The following is a 13,916-nucleotide window of genomic DNA, read 5'->3' on the forward strand; positions in this document are numbered from 1 at the left end:
ACTGTACTGTGCAGGGCAGAGCGGGGCTAGTTGTCACAGGGAGGGTTAAAGATTTCTTACAAGGTTTCAATTTTAAACGTTTGATTGATAGCAATACTAACACTAATAATAATAATAATAATAACTATTGGCCAAAACAGCGAGCTAATATTTTCAATGCATCTTTTTTTTTATCATTTGCCCTGTTTTGTGCATTTTGTGCTTCATACTGAGCTTTAAAAAAAGAGACTAGAATAGTCTTTTTAATGGAGGGTTATATTATGGCAACCTAAACCACACGCGCCGCTGTTTGCGCCAAATGTAAACGTGTTTAATGAACTTTATCTTTTCCCCGGTGAAAATGTTAAGTAGCTATATACGGCAAGACTAAACGCTGTCAACAAACCCAGCCTTAAACACATCGACTTTGGCGAAAGCGCGACAACTAGCCCCGCTCCCGTCTGTTCGTGAAACACGTAAAGACGCATTCATTCACTTATCCGCTTACATGACGCGTCGTTTCCAAGGGTCTCCGCGCTCCGTTCCAGTGAAGACTCCGGACTCCGCTCCGGGTTTTGCTCCCTCGCTGCTCTATACATCGCGTCTCCTCACTCCTGCATTGCCGTAGCAGCAGATGTTCGCGCGCTGAAGCCCATATCCACCGTTCTGTGAACCGGAGCAAGTGTTCTGCAGCGGACAGCGAGAAGACGAAGAAGAGCGAGGACGTTTGCTCTCTCTCTTCACGCGTCTGGAGCGTGCGTATGCGGGAGAGTGAGCTGAAGAAATTAGAGTCGCGTCTTTATTTACCACACCTGTGATGCGCTGCTGTATCTGAGCAACGAAGACGCACTGATGGCCAAGGTACAGGAAGAGGATATGTGTTGAAAGAGGACTTCTAAATGCGCTGATCGGTGTTATATTACAAAAAAACTAAACCCAGACAGACAGCAGATACTCCTCGCAGCTCATTCAGCAGATATTACTGACTTCAACTTGAACGAGAAGGTGATAAAGATGCCGTTACACCTGGGTCCCTTTGTCCGCTGGAGATCCGGGCTTGTACTCACATGGATCTGCTTGTTTTCGTCCGGATTTACCTTCACGGGTGAGTTTCGTTCAATTCGAAACGCATCTTTCAGTTTCGACTGATAAAAGCATGCGTAAGCGAGGCGTAATTGTTTTCACACACAGCAGCCGGCTCTCTTTGTGATGCGAATTCCCGAAAAATAACACAATATAATATTTCACGGGGTTCACGTGTATGCGAAATAAGCAGTCTGCTCCAAACTGTAGTACTGTTGTTACTTTGAATGACCGGAACACGCAGAAACAGAGGCGAAGAATCTATTTAGGAACTTGAACGTGCGGTAAGTTTGATTGACGTGTTACTGCGAGCACGAGACTCGCGCGGCGCGCGTGAGACGCTACGGCCGAGCGTTTGAGCGACTATAAATACACGAAACCAAGGTTTTATTTTAAAATGACTAGAAATGTATACCGCGGGGGGTTAAAGAGATAGATATTGTTAAATGTTGCGTCCTGTATTGCGTGTTGCGTTTTTGCGAGCGTCAGCTCGAACTACTCGACACGCGCACATTTCCACGCGCCGACGTTCATCCGTTCTTGCTGCATTGGCAGCGTTTCTGACAGCTTTGAGAAGTACGGTGAGCTCCGACGGTCATCGAACGGCGCGGGGTACATTTGTTGTGTGCAGATATATAAGCTGAGGTAAACACGCTTTCGCGGTCAGCTCAATGGAAAAGAACGTGCAGAAATAATCGCCCTCTCCTCCCATCACACATCGTGCGCTTGTCTTGGTTAGCTGCCCGTTGTAGCCTTACGAGGAAAGAAGTGAATATTTACTATGCGGAAAGCGACGGTGGTCAATAAACTGTTTAAATTTGCGTTTTCGTTATGAGTACTTCTTCTTTTTAATTGTATTTATTTGCTAAGGCAGCGATGTGACACATTGTTAAGGTTGCTCAAATAATGACTCTTTGTTATTGCTCCCACAGCCAGAATTAAGCCTGTATCATTACAAAAATGCCAAGCTTATGCGTTTTTACATAAGAATCAGTACGGATATGCATATTAAGATTAATTCATGGCATATATTTAATGGGAGAAATGTCACATTGTGTTGTAAACCGTTGTTTACTGTGCTGGAGTTGTTTTTGTTGCCAGCTTCGTACTGTTAAAGGAATGAAAGAAAGACGGTTGCATATTAAAACATCATATTACATCAAATAACACTAACCTGTTGTCCATGCCTGGACATAATTACAGCCACAGGGGTGTGTGTAGTCCTGAGAGATTTAGCTTTTTTTTTTTTTTTTTTTTTTTTAATCTTGCTAAACCTGTAAACCAGACATCCAAAGATATAAATTATATAAATGCATTTGATTGCACAGTATTTTAAATAACAATTTTGAAAACATTATTAATAACTAAATTATATCCAGTGTAACATCAGCTAAAAAAAACGTATTCTTGGCTGCATTTGGTTATATTTGGCGTTTTGTAATGTTATTTGGGCTGTGGAGGTCCATAAAACAAAAAAAGGTTGGGAAACACTGACCTAGTCCACCCACAATGTGTTTTTGTGGACCAGTTTGGGCTTGCTGAGATCTGTATTACTTTGCGTCAAGAGAGTAAGAGAAGTAAGGAAGGTCTTGGCTGTGGGAAACTTGACTGTGGGAAAGTTTCTGGAGGTTTTATAGTAATCATCACCATAGAGCCCAGCTGGGGACCGCTGATGAGTATCCTCAGAGCAACCGTCAAAATTTCACACTTGGCGTAAATTGTTCTGCCCTCTCTCTGCTGTGGACAGAGGGCTAACTTGTTAAAAGTTGTGTAATTATTAGTCTTGCTTTAGGAAACTCTGCATGAGAAATCTAAATTAAGAGGGTATTTTCTTGTACATTAATTAGTGAAGGATTTTGCATAAATTAATACTAGGTAAACAGTCCTACCCAAGGGAATCATATAAGAAATGCAGTGGCATTTCTGAGGTTTTTTTATACATCCAATCAAACGGAGCATTTTTTAAGTAGATTGCAGGGCATCACGAAAAATGCCCTAAATTCCCACCATCTTCACATGCTCTGTTTAATTTGTCAAGGACACTTATCTTGCTTCGCTTCCAAATGAAAAAAGATCAGACAGGAATCTTCTTATTCTCCAGACTTGTAAGAGGAGAAAATGTAAATTGGACGGAGGGGAAATAATGGAAGCACGTGAGCTCGCAGACGCTGTTAGTCCAAAAGATCATAAAAGATCACATAAGGTGCTCTCACCAGGGAGAAATGGGCTGACGGTGCATTTTCCTATAAAAAAAAAAAAAAAGCTAACTTGTCTTTCCCCTGAAACATAATTCGGTCAAAAATAAAGGTCGACCTGTCAGTCTTCATCAGAGGGAACGCAAGAGACAGAACAGAGCTCTTCCTCGAACAATGTGGTGCCTTCAGGGAGATCAGCTACCGTTGAGCCGACAGGAGGGTTTTCATCAGTCTGTAGACAAAAGGAATCAGCACATTGTGTTTGTGATGTGTGTGTGTGTTTCATACTATAGCCTGTGTTAGTGGATCTGTTTTGCTTTAGGATTTTATATTGAGCCAATGCAGAACTCAAATAAATAATAAGTATATAGGAATATAGGCTAAATATTCTGATGTCCTGACCAAATATGATTATGTGGTTTATTGGTTGAGCATTTTTTTCCCACGTTTTGTCTGTGGTCTTATAACAGATCTGCAATCCTCCGACCTTAGCATTTTATTCAGACATGGCAAATCGTTTATGTTTATGATGCATACCTACACAACTTCAGCTTCATCAAATTCAATGCACACTCTGAAAGTACAGGAATCAGTCGTGCAATCAAACCACAACCCTGCAGTAAAGTACGGTTTCTTATTTGCTCCCATCTCTTTGGAAAGGAGTGATATAATGGGTTTGCTGTTTTCTCTGTGTGTGTGAGAGAAAAAGGCAGGGGATTTTTGTGGTTGGAGTTTGTGGTGGGCTTGTTTCAGAGATTTTTGGCACCACTGTGAGTGTGCTTGGTTGTTCATTGAAAGGGATGGGTTTTGGGGTGCAGTGAAACTCAAAAGCTTTCTTATGTGGTTAAGAAGCTTCTCAAAGGCCCCTCAGACGCCAGAGACGTGATTTTACTGTTGTCCTTTGGATTACTTCAATTAGGATGTAGCTGGCGTTTTGGTGTTCACGACTTACAGTGAAATTATTTTCATTTAATTTTTAAACATCATTTAGGCCTTTCAATAAACCATACCAGATTTTCACAGCATACGTTGTCAAAAAAAGAGAAAAGATGAAAAAGATTTTGCCCTTCCATTTGTAAGCTATAAACTCAAACGATGCATGTAAAGAGAGGACTCTTTACTGCTAACCAATGACTTTTCAGGATGTACAGTACAAGAACCGAAAGAACCAAGCAGTGCAGAATTTCAAAGAAAAATGGAAGATTTGAACAGATTAATGTCTGAGAGCAGAGTTATTTGGAGTCGCAGCAAGTGCCTAGAAGCGGAACGTGATTAAATCTGTTTTTGTTGTGTTTCGTTTAGCACGACACCGGCCACATAGCAATTTCACAAAAAATTTTACATGTTTTTTTTTTTATTTTAAATAAATGGTACATTTCTCCCACTCTCACAGTTTCCTCACGTATATATATATATATATATATATATATATATATATATATATATATATATATATATATATATATATATATATATATATATATGTATAGCCGTATTTGAGTTTGATGAATGGAGAGGCGTGAAATGGTGTAACAGAGATGAGGAAAAGGCAAACAGTGTAAGTCAACAGCAGCTGGCTTTCCATAATCCAAGAGCACGCTCCATTTGATGACAAATGTGGTCTTTTCTTATCTCCCACTGCTATATATGTCTTCTCCATAAGTGTCAAATGCAAATGGAGGAGAGGCGAGGCAGAGAACATGAGAAAGTGTGACACGCACCTTTGGGGTGGGGGAAGTCTCCTATCAAACTCCATCAGATCTCAGAAATGCACCCTTTTTCTCCAGTTAAGCACATGGAGATGAATGTATATGAGGTGGATTGTGGGCTATAGGTGGGTCCTTGGCCTTTTGAAATGGGCTTTGTGCCTTCCAAGGGGTCGAGGTTTGGCTGGTTAGCATGGTGAATAAATACATGTACATTTTTCAAACAATTTTGGTAATATAGATGTCTTACAGGACTCAATTTAAAAGTGTGAAATGAACTTATGTTTTCCCTGTGTCCTGTCTTTTTAATTACAGTTTAGACCATAGATATTGATATTTACATCAAGATAAACCCATGTCGTTCCAAACTCGTAAAATCTTTGTTTGTTCTCAGAACACAATTTAAGATATTTTGGTTCAACCATAACGTTATTAAGCGAGAATACTTTTTTATGGAGAGAAAACCGAAATAACAACACTGTTGTGACATTTTGGACAGTATCCTGTAAATCCAAGTTGAGAACACAGTTCTGCATTAGACGCAATGGAAAGATACGCTGTTTGTACAAATCAAAGCGTAAATACACATACAAGATGTATCTCTCCATTGCGTTTAGCGTAGAACTGCGTCATTTTTAGTATATTGAACTTTTAGTATATTGCAACTTGAAAATCTACGTTGCATACAGGAACAGCTGCTAATGAGGAATTGCATGTTGTAGTACAATCTTTGTTGTAGGCCCCTTTGGTCCCGTCCTGGGCTTCAGCACCTGCCCCCTCCTGCAAGCAGCGCGGCGACGCCCTTCAGAAAGGATGCGGTCAGCAGGAGGAACCAAAGATCAGCGCTGTCACCAGAGAGACTAATCGTGTTCTTCCCCGAGGTGCTGTCAGTGGCCAGAGAAAGCTGGAGTACTGTTGACCTTGAGAGCAGATGCATTTAATGTGCAGACACTGCTTCTCAGCACATTGTGAGCACTAGAGTCTATGAAAGCCTTGGGTGAATGCCCTTCCCCGAAGAGATAAGAGTGCATTTCCCAAGGTGCTTTTGGCTTGACTCGCAGCCTGCGAGATCTAAGTAAGATCTGTCCGCTTTAATGATGAACCATCTGCTTGAATACTCAATAGACTTGAGCACTTTGCCTCGTCTCGCAATAGTAACGCAACAAAAGGGGTAATTTTTTCTTCCAACTGTTATTACTCCATAGGGTTTGTTCGGTGGCGACGGAGAACATAAACATGAAAAATTTGCTATGGAGCTCCGCTTGCTCTCAGCCCATCTGTGGTTCATCACCCAGCATATTTAAGGTTGTTTGGGGATGCTCTTCATTCTCCAGTGATCAATAACCCCCTAACTGTTTAATTGGCCATCAATCAACGACAGGGTAGAGTTAAACACAGAGGTGCTCAATCTGAGCCTTTTATGCAACTCCTCTGGGTGCTTTTGTAGCCTTTAAGTTTGTCTAAGTTGCATCCAGAATATTGTTATTTGTATGCGCCGCACAGCAGCAGAGGCAGCACACGAGACTTCCAGAGGGCTTCCACCGGGGAGCGTTGTCTTGACTACTGCCGTGATGTAGATTGAACACTCTGCCAGCCCATAATACAAGGGAGGGCGGAACTGCACAACTGGTCCAGCATCAAAAGAAATGACAGTACATCATATTGATATTTTGCCCACTTCAAGGCTAATGAAACTCTAGAGTTCAGCCTTGTCTCTTTTACGTATGGCTGATCCGGATGAGTTTTGTTGAGTTTAATGTACTCGGTTGACCCTTGTGTTCTGTGAGTTTGAAGTGCAAAATTGTCTTTGCCGTTCTTGGCTAACCTCAATTCAAACTTGCTTGCTTATAATCACGAAGGCAAACATCAGGGCTTTCGGTTATTAGACCGCTGGGTATCAAAGCAAAGCTCTTTGGTCACTAAGAGATATAGATATTGAATATGATTGAGCTTTCTTTGTGAACTTTGTTGATATTGCAGTTGGAAAGTATAGAGGTTGATCATTCAAGAATATTTGCACTCTACATACATAAGCATCTCTATTACTCAAGGTTAGAGATTTGAAAATCTAAATATTATAAAAAATACTATTAAACTTCAAGGTGCAGGAATGATAAATTAATTTTAAATGTCTGCTGTTTTATTTAATGAGAATGTTTGTTATATTTGTGGATTAAACCTGTAATAAAGCGATACATAACGACAGGACTTGTGTTAGTACTGTTGTTATGGTTACCTTCTCCTTCTTCATAAATCAAAAAGAGGGTGAGGTTTTTAAACTTAGCAAGTAAGTCACTATTTAAGCACCCTAGCAACTGCATATAGCAACAATCTTAAGAAACACATAGCAGCACACATGGTATTTTGTGACATTTCCATAAGAAAAAAAAAGGCAGTTCTTTGCGTATGAAAGATTTCCACGTGTCATATGAAACACATAAACTGTATGTTGGCGTGTTTTAGCATTACCATGTGAGTGTATGAGCATGTCTCATGTCAATACAAAGTACCTCAGGCAGGCTGGAGGTGGTAAGCTCTCTATTGGCAAGGATATTTGAGGGCGGCTTGGCTCGGAGATGGCCAAAACGTGTCCTCTTGAAGTGATGATGTTGACAGGGAAGGAGACCTATTGACCTTTGCTCATTACGTTCATATTCCATGCGGTTGTGCCTCAGGCTGGCAATTCAACTGAGTCAACACTGGCCGTAGCTCAGCCCTCACTCAGCAGTCATCAGGGAATGCAACGGCCAGCTCAAAACATCTGCTCACCCTTTTCAGAGACACGGAAGACGTTTAAAATCTGAATATTTAATTTTACACTTTGCCGGCTTCTGTAACCTCGTTCTGTGTTTAAGTATTTACATGTTGTGATTTTAAAATGATAGAAATCTCAATAAATGACCTTTCTGGTGTCATTGTTTGCGGTAAATGATCGTAATTTGGTATTAGCCACCACTGTCGTCAGTAAACAGATAACTAAAACAGAATCTAAAAGCTTCTTACAAAGTGCCTTTTGTGCCAGCTCCAGATACTGTGTAAAAATGCAATGTCGCATAAAATTAAAGTTTGTTGTTGTCATGACAATCAGTGCCGCCTTGTTTCCTGTCAGATCACTCGGATGTTTGCCAGAATCAACAAGCAGTAGCCAAAACTAATAGTCTCATGGCTCTGTTTGTTTTGAGAAAATATCTGGCAGTAGGGGAAACAATAAATTAATAATGTACAGTAATGCAGTGTTTATTACAGAAACAATTTTAATAGGAAAAATATAATCTGTAGCTCAGAGGGTGATTAGTCATGAATGTGACAATATGATATGAACTATTCACTGAACATTAGTTTAATTTTGTTATTTAGTTTCATACTTTTATTTGACTCTATAAGCCAAATAAAACTTGGGCGCTCACAAAAATGACTTTGCTTTCTTATACCACATATTTTAGTGATATCTACATGTTATGCACTGTATAGTCCATTTTTACAGCAGGTTTAATTTATTACGATTTCTCTGTAGAACAATAACAGTTGTAACTGGTATTTTGGCAGAAGCTACCAGAGTAAATCTTTTGTGAGGTTAGATGTCAGAATCACACTAGCATTTGTAATGACACTATATTCATTTGGAAGACTCAGGGTTGGCAAAAGTAGCACGTTTACTACTTCCTTTGGCACCCATATTTATTAGCAGCCTCTAGCTTGTGAAAAGTGTGTGGGTAAAACATTTAATTTTCTTCGTTTTACTTTAACTGAGAATAAAATGATGCCAGCCCTATGCGTTAAGCTCGGGAATGCGTGCGAAATACGGTCGTAGCAGACAAGATTTTAGATTTTGAGATGGAGAAGCAACATTTCCCGGCAAGGACGTTAAGAGCAGTGAAGCCATTGAAATAGATTTAAGACTTCATGCTTGTATAATTAATCATGACAGAATTGCTCATTCTGGGCCTTTGCACAGCCTATGGATTTTAATGAATACTGTAAATGTGTCATTTGCTTTTTCTTATAAGCCTATACTTTTTTTTAATCCCTGTAAGCGCAGGATTTCAGTACGTTTGAAAGACCTTTAAAGGTGGTCCTCTCGCCGCTTTCTCTTTGTTTATAGTAACCCATGGGGCTCATTAGTCATACAGGCGTTCTTTAGAGACCTGACTGTTCGTGCCTCCGTGAAATGGCATACGGAGACAGTCGGTCTACGTGTTTACTGTAAATGTGTTTGTGTGTGTGTGTGTGTGTGCGGTCTGAAATGATTTTGATCGTATTATTTCAGCCGTAAAACATGCTTTCTGGTTCATTTACAAAAAATGATGAGCTCGTGTTAGCTTTTGGCTCTCATGCATGTTGAATGAGCTGTAGTGAAGGACGTTTGTGGTGTCTTTTAGCAATGAGAGGATACAAGCGACATCTTTGTTTCGATTTAAAAGCTTATCAAGGATAACGTTGAGGTATTCGAACAAATTCAGCTCTTGAGAGTGGTTAAACGCAATTTGCGCGCTGCTGCCTCTCTTGGCTTCTCCTAAACAAAGCCAAACGTATCGGATTAGTTTTTCGACGTAAATCACACACATTTTCAGGAACGGCCAGCCGAGATGCTGCATGTTCAGCAGGAGTCTCTAGGGGCAAAAGGATTTGAGAGCTGGGTCATACAAATTAACAAGGCCTTCTGTTAATTTCTACTCTCGCTGTGAAAGCGAACCTCTTCTAAGATTTATGTAACCCGAAGATCTGATGTCACTGCAATAAAAGACTCCACAGTGCCAAATGTTTCATTATGTCACATCTTGTCCTTAGAGGACAGTGTGCCATCTTCTTTCTCAAGTGATTGTCATACATCTTTAGCACATTTTAAATTAGAATATTTAAGTGCAATGCAGAAATGAAGTGTTAATAATGATTAATGCATACGGGAGAAAGTGAGAGAGTTTGCCAATGTAAATGGATTTTTGCTGTTTTAATAACTTCAAAGCCTTAAAGGAATATTCCTACTTATTTACAACTTAATGTTTATTTTAATCGTTTATTCATGCCGCTGTCAGCTCGCCTGCAAGGCTTTCAGTAAGTGCATTACATTGAAATTATTGCTGCGGTAATTGACAGCATGCTACAAAAGCTGTCTTTAGACATTAAGTTGTAGTTAACCCCCGAATATTCCCTTCAGCTTCAGTCATGGTCTATACACAAGAAGTTGCAACGGGTTTAAAAAAGACTTTGAGTTTATGTTTTTAAAGGTCTGTGATTTTTCAGCAAGGTCAAAAAATTGTTTTTGAAGTTTTTCTCAAGTGTTAAAGGCATAGTTTGCATTCAGTAATCATTTTCTTAATATAATGTCTTTCGTAATGATATTCAAGAGCTGCGCCAAAAAACAGTCGTCATATGGCTTCGGAATTTACAACTACTGTGTTAGAAATATAATTGTCCTAGTTTGACCGGTCATGATATCTCAGTGTCTCAAAGTAAAACTCTGAGGCAAAAATAACACAGAAAAGACTTTCTCTTATTGTGCTCTACGAACAAATAAATTAGCTTACTGGTTTAGAACAGCATGTGGAAAAATGTCAGGATGCTTAATTTTGCTTTAAATGTGTCTAAAAATATCTGTGGAGTCCACCATAACCCAAGTAGGCAGACTCTCTGCCTGTGGATCGTGGTTTGCTGCTATTTTAAAAACAATTCAATTTTCTGCCCAGACTTTTACAGCTCCCAGTGTAAGAAACATTTCTGTCTTGCTTTCCTCAACGAAGCGCCTTCATTGAGAGCTCTATGAATCATCTCCTTTCTTCTTTCCCTGACTCACTGTGGTTACTCAAGACTTCACCACGCTGAGAAGAGTAGAGGTGTCCTGGCATTGTCTCATTCTCAGTGCTCGGGCCACCTAATTACCCAGCCGAGAGCTGGTAAGCATGCGGCTTCACCCGCTGAATCATTACAATAAATCTCACACTGTTAAACTTAGACGCATACGTCTCTCTCCAAATAGTCAAACGCTCGGGATAGGAGCTGTTTTGATGCCAAATCAGGTTATGTATAGCTCAGGTGATAACAATCTCAGCCTCTCGTTCATGAATTAACCCGGAGTACAAAGAGCTTTGAGATTCACTGGTGCTTCACAAATGTACTCTATTATTGCTGTTTGGCTGAGATAGACATAGGGTGAAAAGCCTTTATTCAGCCTTTTTCAGAGATTGTGTTAAGGTTTTTAATGTGGTTTAAGTGTAACATTTTCAAAAGCAGACTTGGCTACTTTTTATTTAGCCAAGCCTTTTCAAAGTACACTCTTCCAGAGACGATATAAGGAGGATGGTTTACTGGAAATTGTGCTGCTTAGTGTGGACTTTAGTTGAAATTGCTTTTATAAAAGAAAAAAAAAAGTTCAATGTAATAGTTATTTTTTTATTTTTATTTTTTATTTTAGCTGAAGAAGCCAAATGTATGACACAGCTGATGTTAGATTTAGTTGCAGATTTGACACAGTTGTCCCGCCCTAGACCCTAGATGTCCCTGCCATTGGTTAAGATTGGCAGAGACTTGTGTTCTGATTGGCTAGCATTTGAGTGCCACATTCAGATTCTTATATTTGGTTGATGTTGTCTCTCACATTTGATATGTTCATAGCAGCTTTTATTTATAATGTGCTATAACAATTACCCACATGTAATTATTTTAATTATATTACCAAAATATTTTTTTGATTGATGTTTTCATTTAGCAAGAAAATAAATACATACCGTTTGTTACATGTTAAATATCATTACTACTTCAAATTCTTTTGAACATTCTGTTCATTAGACAATATAGATAGATAGATAGATAGATATATATACAAGTCGTGTTATAGACTTATAATGCTGCCATCATGGGTTTTCGCCTCATTAAAAGCAGCCAAATTTCTATTTCTATGAAAAATCTAAATTACATTTCTGAGAGGTGTGGTATGACTGATTCAGATTTGCTTCAGGAGTTTTGTTGTTGTTTGGCTAAACACCACACTGCCAGCAATGATAAACGACATTCCTGATTAATTCTGCTTATTTTTCTTCCTCTCTTTTTTGTTCTATTTACATGGGCCACTTTGTACCCTCAACAATTCTCCTACTTGGAATTACTAGAAAGTAGCAAAGGATTTGTCTCAGCCAAATGTGAGAGATTTGTTCTGGGTTTAAAGGATAAGGAATTAAAAATTGGACGCTGAAACAAGCAGGAATGAAACGCAAACCCTGTCATTTTTATAAATGATTTACGATTCCCCATAGCCCTCTCTCTTACCTACAAGCTTCGGTCTTAGTCTAACAAGCACGTCTTACCTTTCAGATTCTATTAAGTTAATCAATGCCATACATTAGCTGTCCTTATGCATTAGACGAGACAGTGTCTCACAGAGAGGAAGAGAGATGTAGGATAATTTGCTTTCTTTTTTTGAGCCATTCTGTGCTTCCATTAATGACCATTTTTCGATGAAAGCAGTTGCTTACAAAACATATCAGTGTTTTCATGAAAGGTATACAGCTTCACTTGATTCACAAAATTACTTCTTCTTTTCCAAATCATTATCCATGAAATTTTGCCTACAAAATAGGATTTTTGCCAACAACATTTCTAAGATTTAAGACCGTATCAGAGCCAGCTCTTTAAATGTGTTAGATGGCATCGATAAAAACCTCTGATTGTCTTCAGTTCTGTTATCTCTTGCCTGATAGTTTTATCAAGATGCAAAAATACTGAGTTGCATGATTGGAGTTGGAATTGATTTTAAGACTTTTTCCGATTTTTTTGGTGTTTCTCAGTTATGCTTACATGGTTCAGGGATGAGATGAGATGATAATAAGAGTGCATTTGATTGTATAATATAGTCCTGTGTGTTTATCTTATTGATATGACACTGTATTGTCATGGTACTGACTCTTAATCAGAACTCTGTGGGGGAATTTCCAGGAAACATTGGTACACCTGTTATTCTAGACATGTTTATTAATCATCTTGATTAATTTGATTCTGATCTCAAGATACCAATAAGAGTTTCATACTCTCTGCTCCTTTTCACACATTTTACAATGTTGAAACCCATTTTGCAAAACTTAGATTTTCCTGAAAAATTAGCACGGAAATGTCTTCAGATTGCATCTGTGCCTACTCATAACAAATCTGCAGTTATCTTGTCATGGAGTTGAAGATCTTCAAATACGATCTAATTAAAACCAAAGTTCTGCTTTAATGTGTGTCTTTTTAAGAAAGCATTAGATTATACCTTTTTCCTCCAAAGTTAAACAGTGATTTTAATGTTGAGCAATGTAATATGATCATTTGGTTATGTAGTAAGTGAATGTTCTTGGAAACTGTTCTACAAATCCTCTACTATGAAGACAATTGCTTTTGGCAGAAGTGCAATCGCTCGAGAGTCGGGATTGATACGGAGAAAACCTTTTGTAAGATGGCAAAAGAATAGTATAGCGTTGTTCTGCCACTCACATGTCATTCCCGTCTGCCTGGTTGAACAAAAACCAGTCATATTCCAGTCCATTTCCTCCCACGTTTCCCTCCAGATCTCAGGACAGCGTGAGTCAACGCGAGTCTTTCCCCCTAAAAAGCAACTAAAACATGTCTATGGTGCGATATCCCTCAAATGCTGAGATATGCCATTTTTTCCTCACCCTAGAATTTTTCATTCTTGCAGATCGCTCTGTGAGAAGGTGTTATTTGACAAAACATTAATCAACTCGGAGGTGTGTGATATATGCTGAGTCTTTGCTATCACCTCTTTCCAGGCCTTGTAGAAGCCGTCTTATCATATTAGCCAGCCACTAGACAAAATTGCCTATGTGTTCTTTTCACATGGCATTAATTTTTCCCGACAAAGGCGGTGTATGGAAATAAATAAATAAATAGAATCCTGTCAATACAGAGAAAGGGCACACGTCTCTAATTTTGCCTGAATTCCTTGAACAAGTCACGCTAACATTAA

At 39.1% G+C, this 13,916-nt stretch overlaps 1 protein-coding gene across 6 annotated transcripts in view; it reads left to right on the top strand.

Annotated features, from left to right (window-relative positions):
- Positions 1-499: 499 nt before the first annotated feature.
- Positions 500-13,916, top strand: part of unc5a (unc-5 netrin receptor A) — a 154,958-nt gene continuing 141,541 nt past the window's right edge. For all 6 annotated transcript variants that reach the window (XM_043257248.1, XM_043257250.1, XM_043257251.1 and 3 more), the window contains exon 1: positions 500-1,084. In XM_043257248.1, the coding sequence (XP_043113183.1) occupies positions 1,047-1,084 (38 nt within the window). In that variant the 5' untranslated portion in view covers positions 500-1,046. The remainder of the gene's footprint in view (positions 1,085-13,916) is intronic.

This window comes from Puntigrus tetrazona, chromosome 14, assembly GCF_018831695.1.
Source record: "Puntigrus tetrazona isolate hp1 chromosome 14, ASM1883169v1, whole genome shotgun sequence".
Lineage (NCBI taxonomy): Eukaryota > Metazoa > Chordata > Actinopteri > Cypriniformes > Cyprinidae > Puntigrus > Puntigrus tetrazona.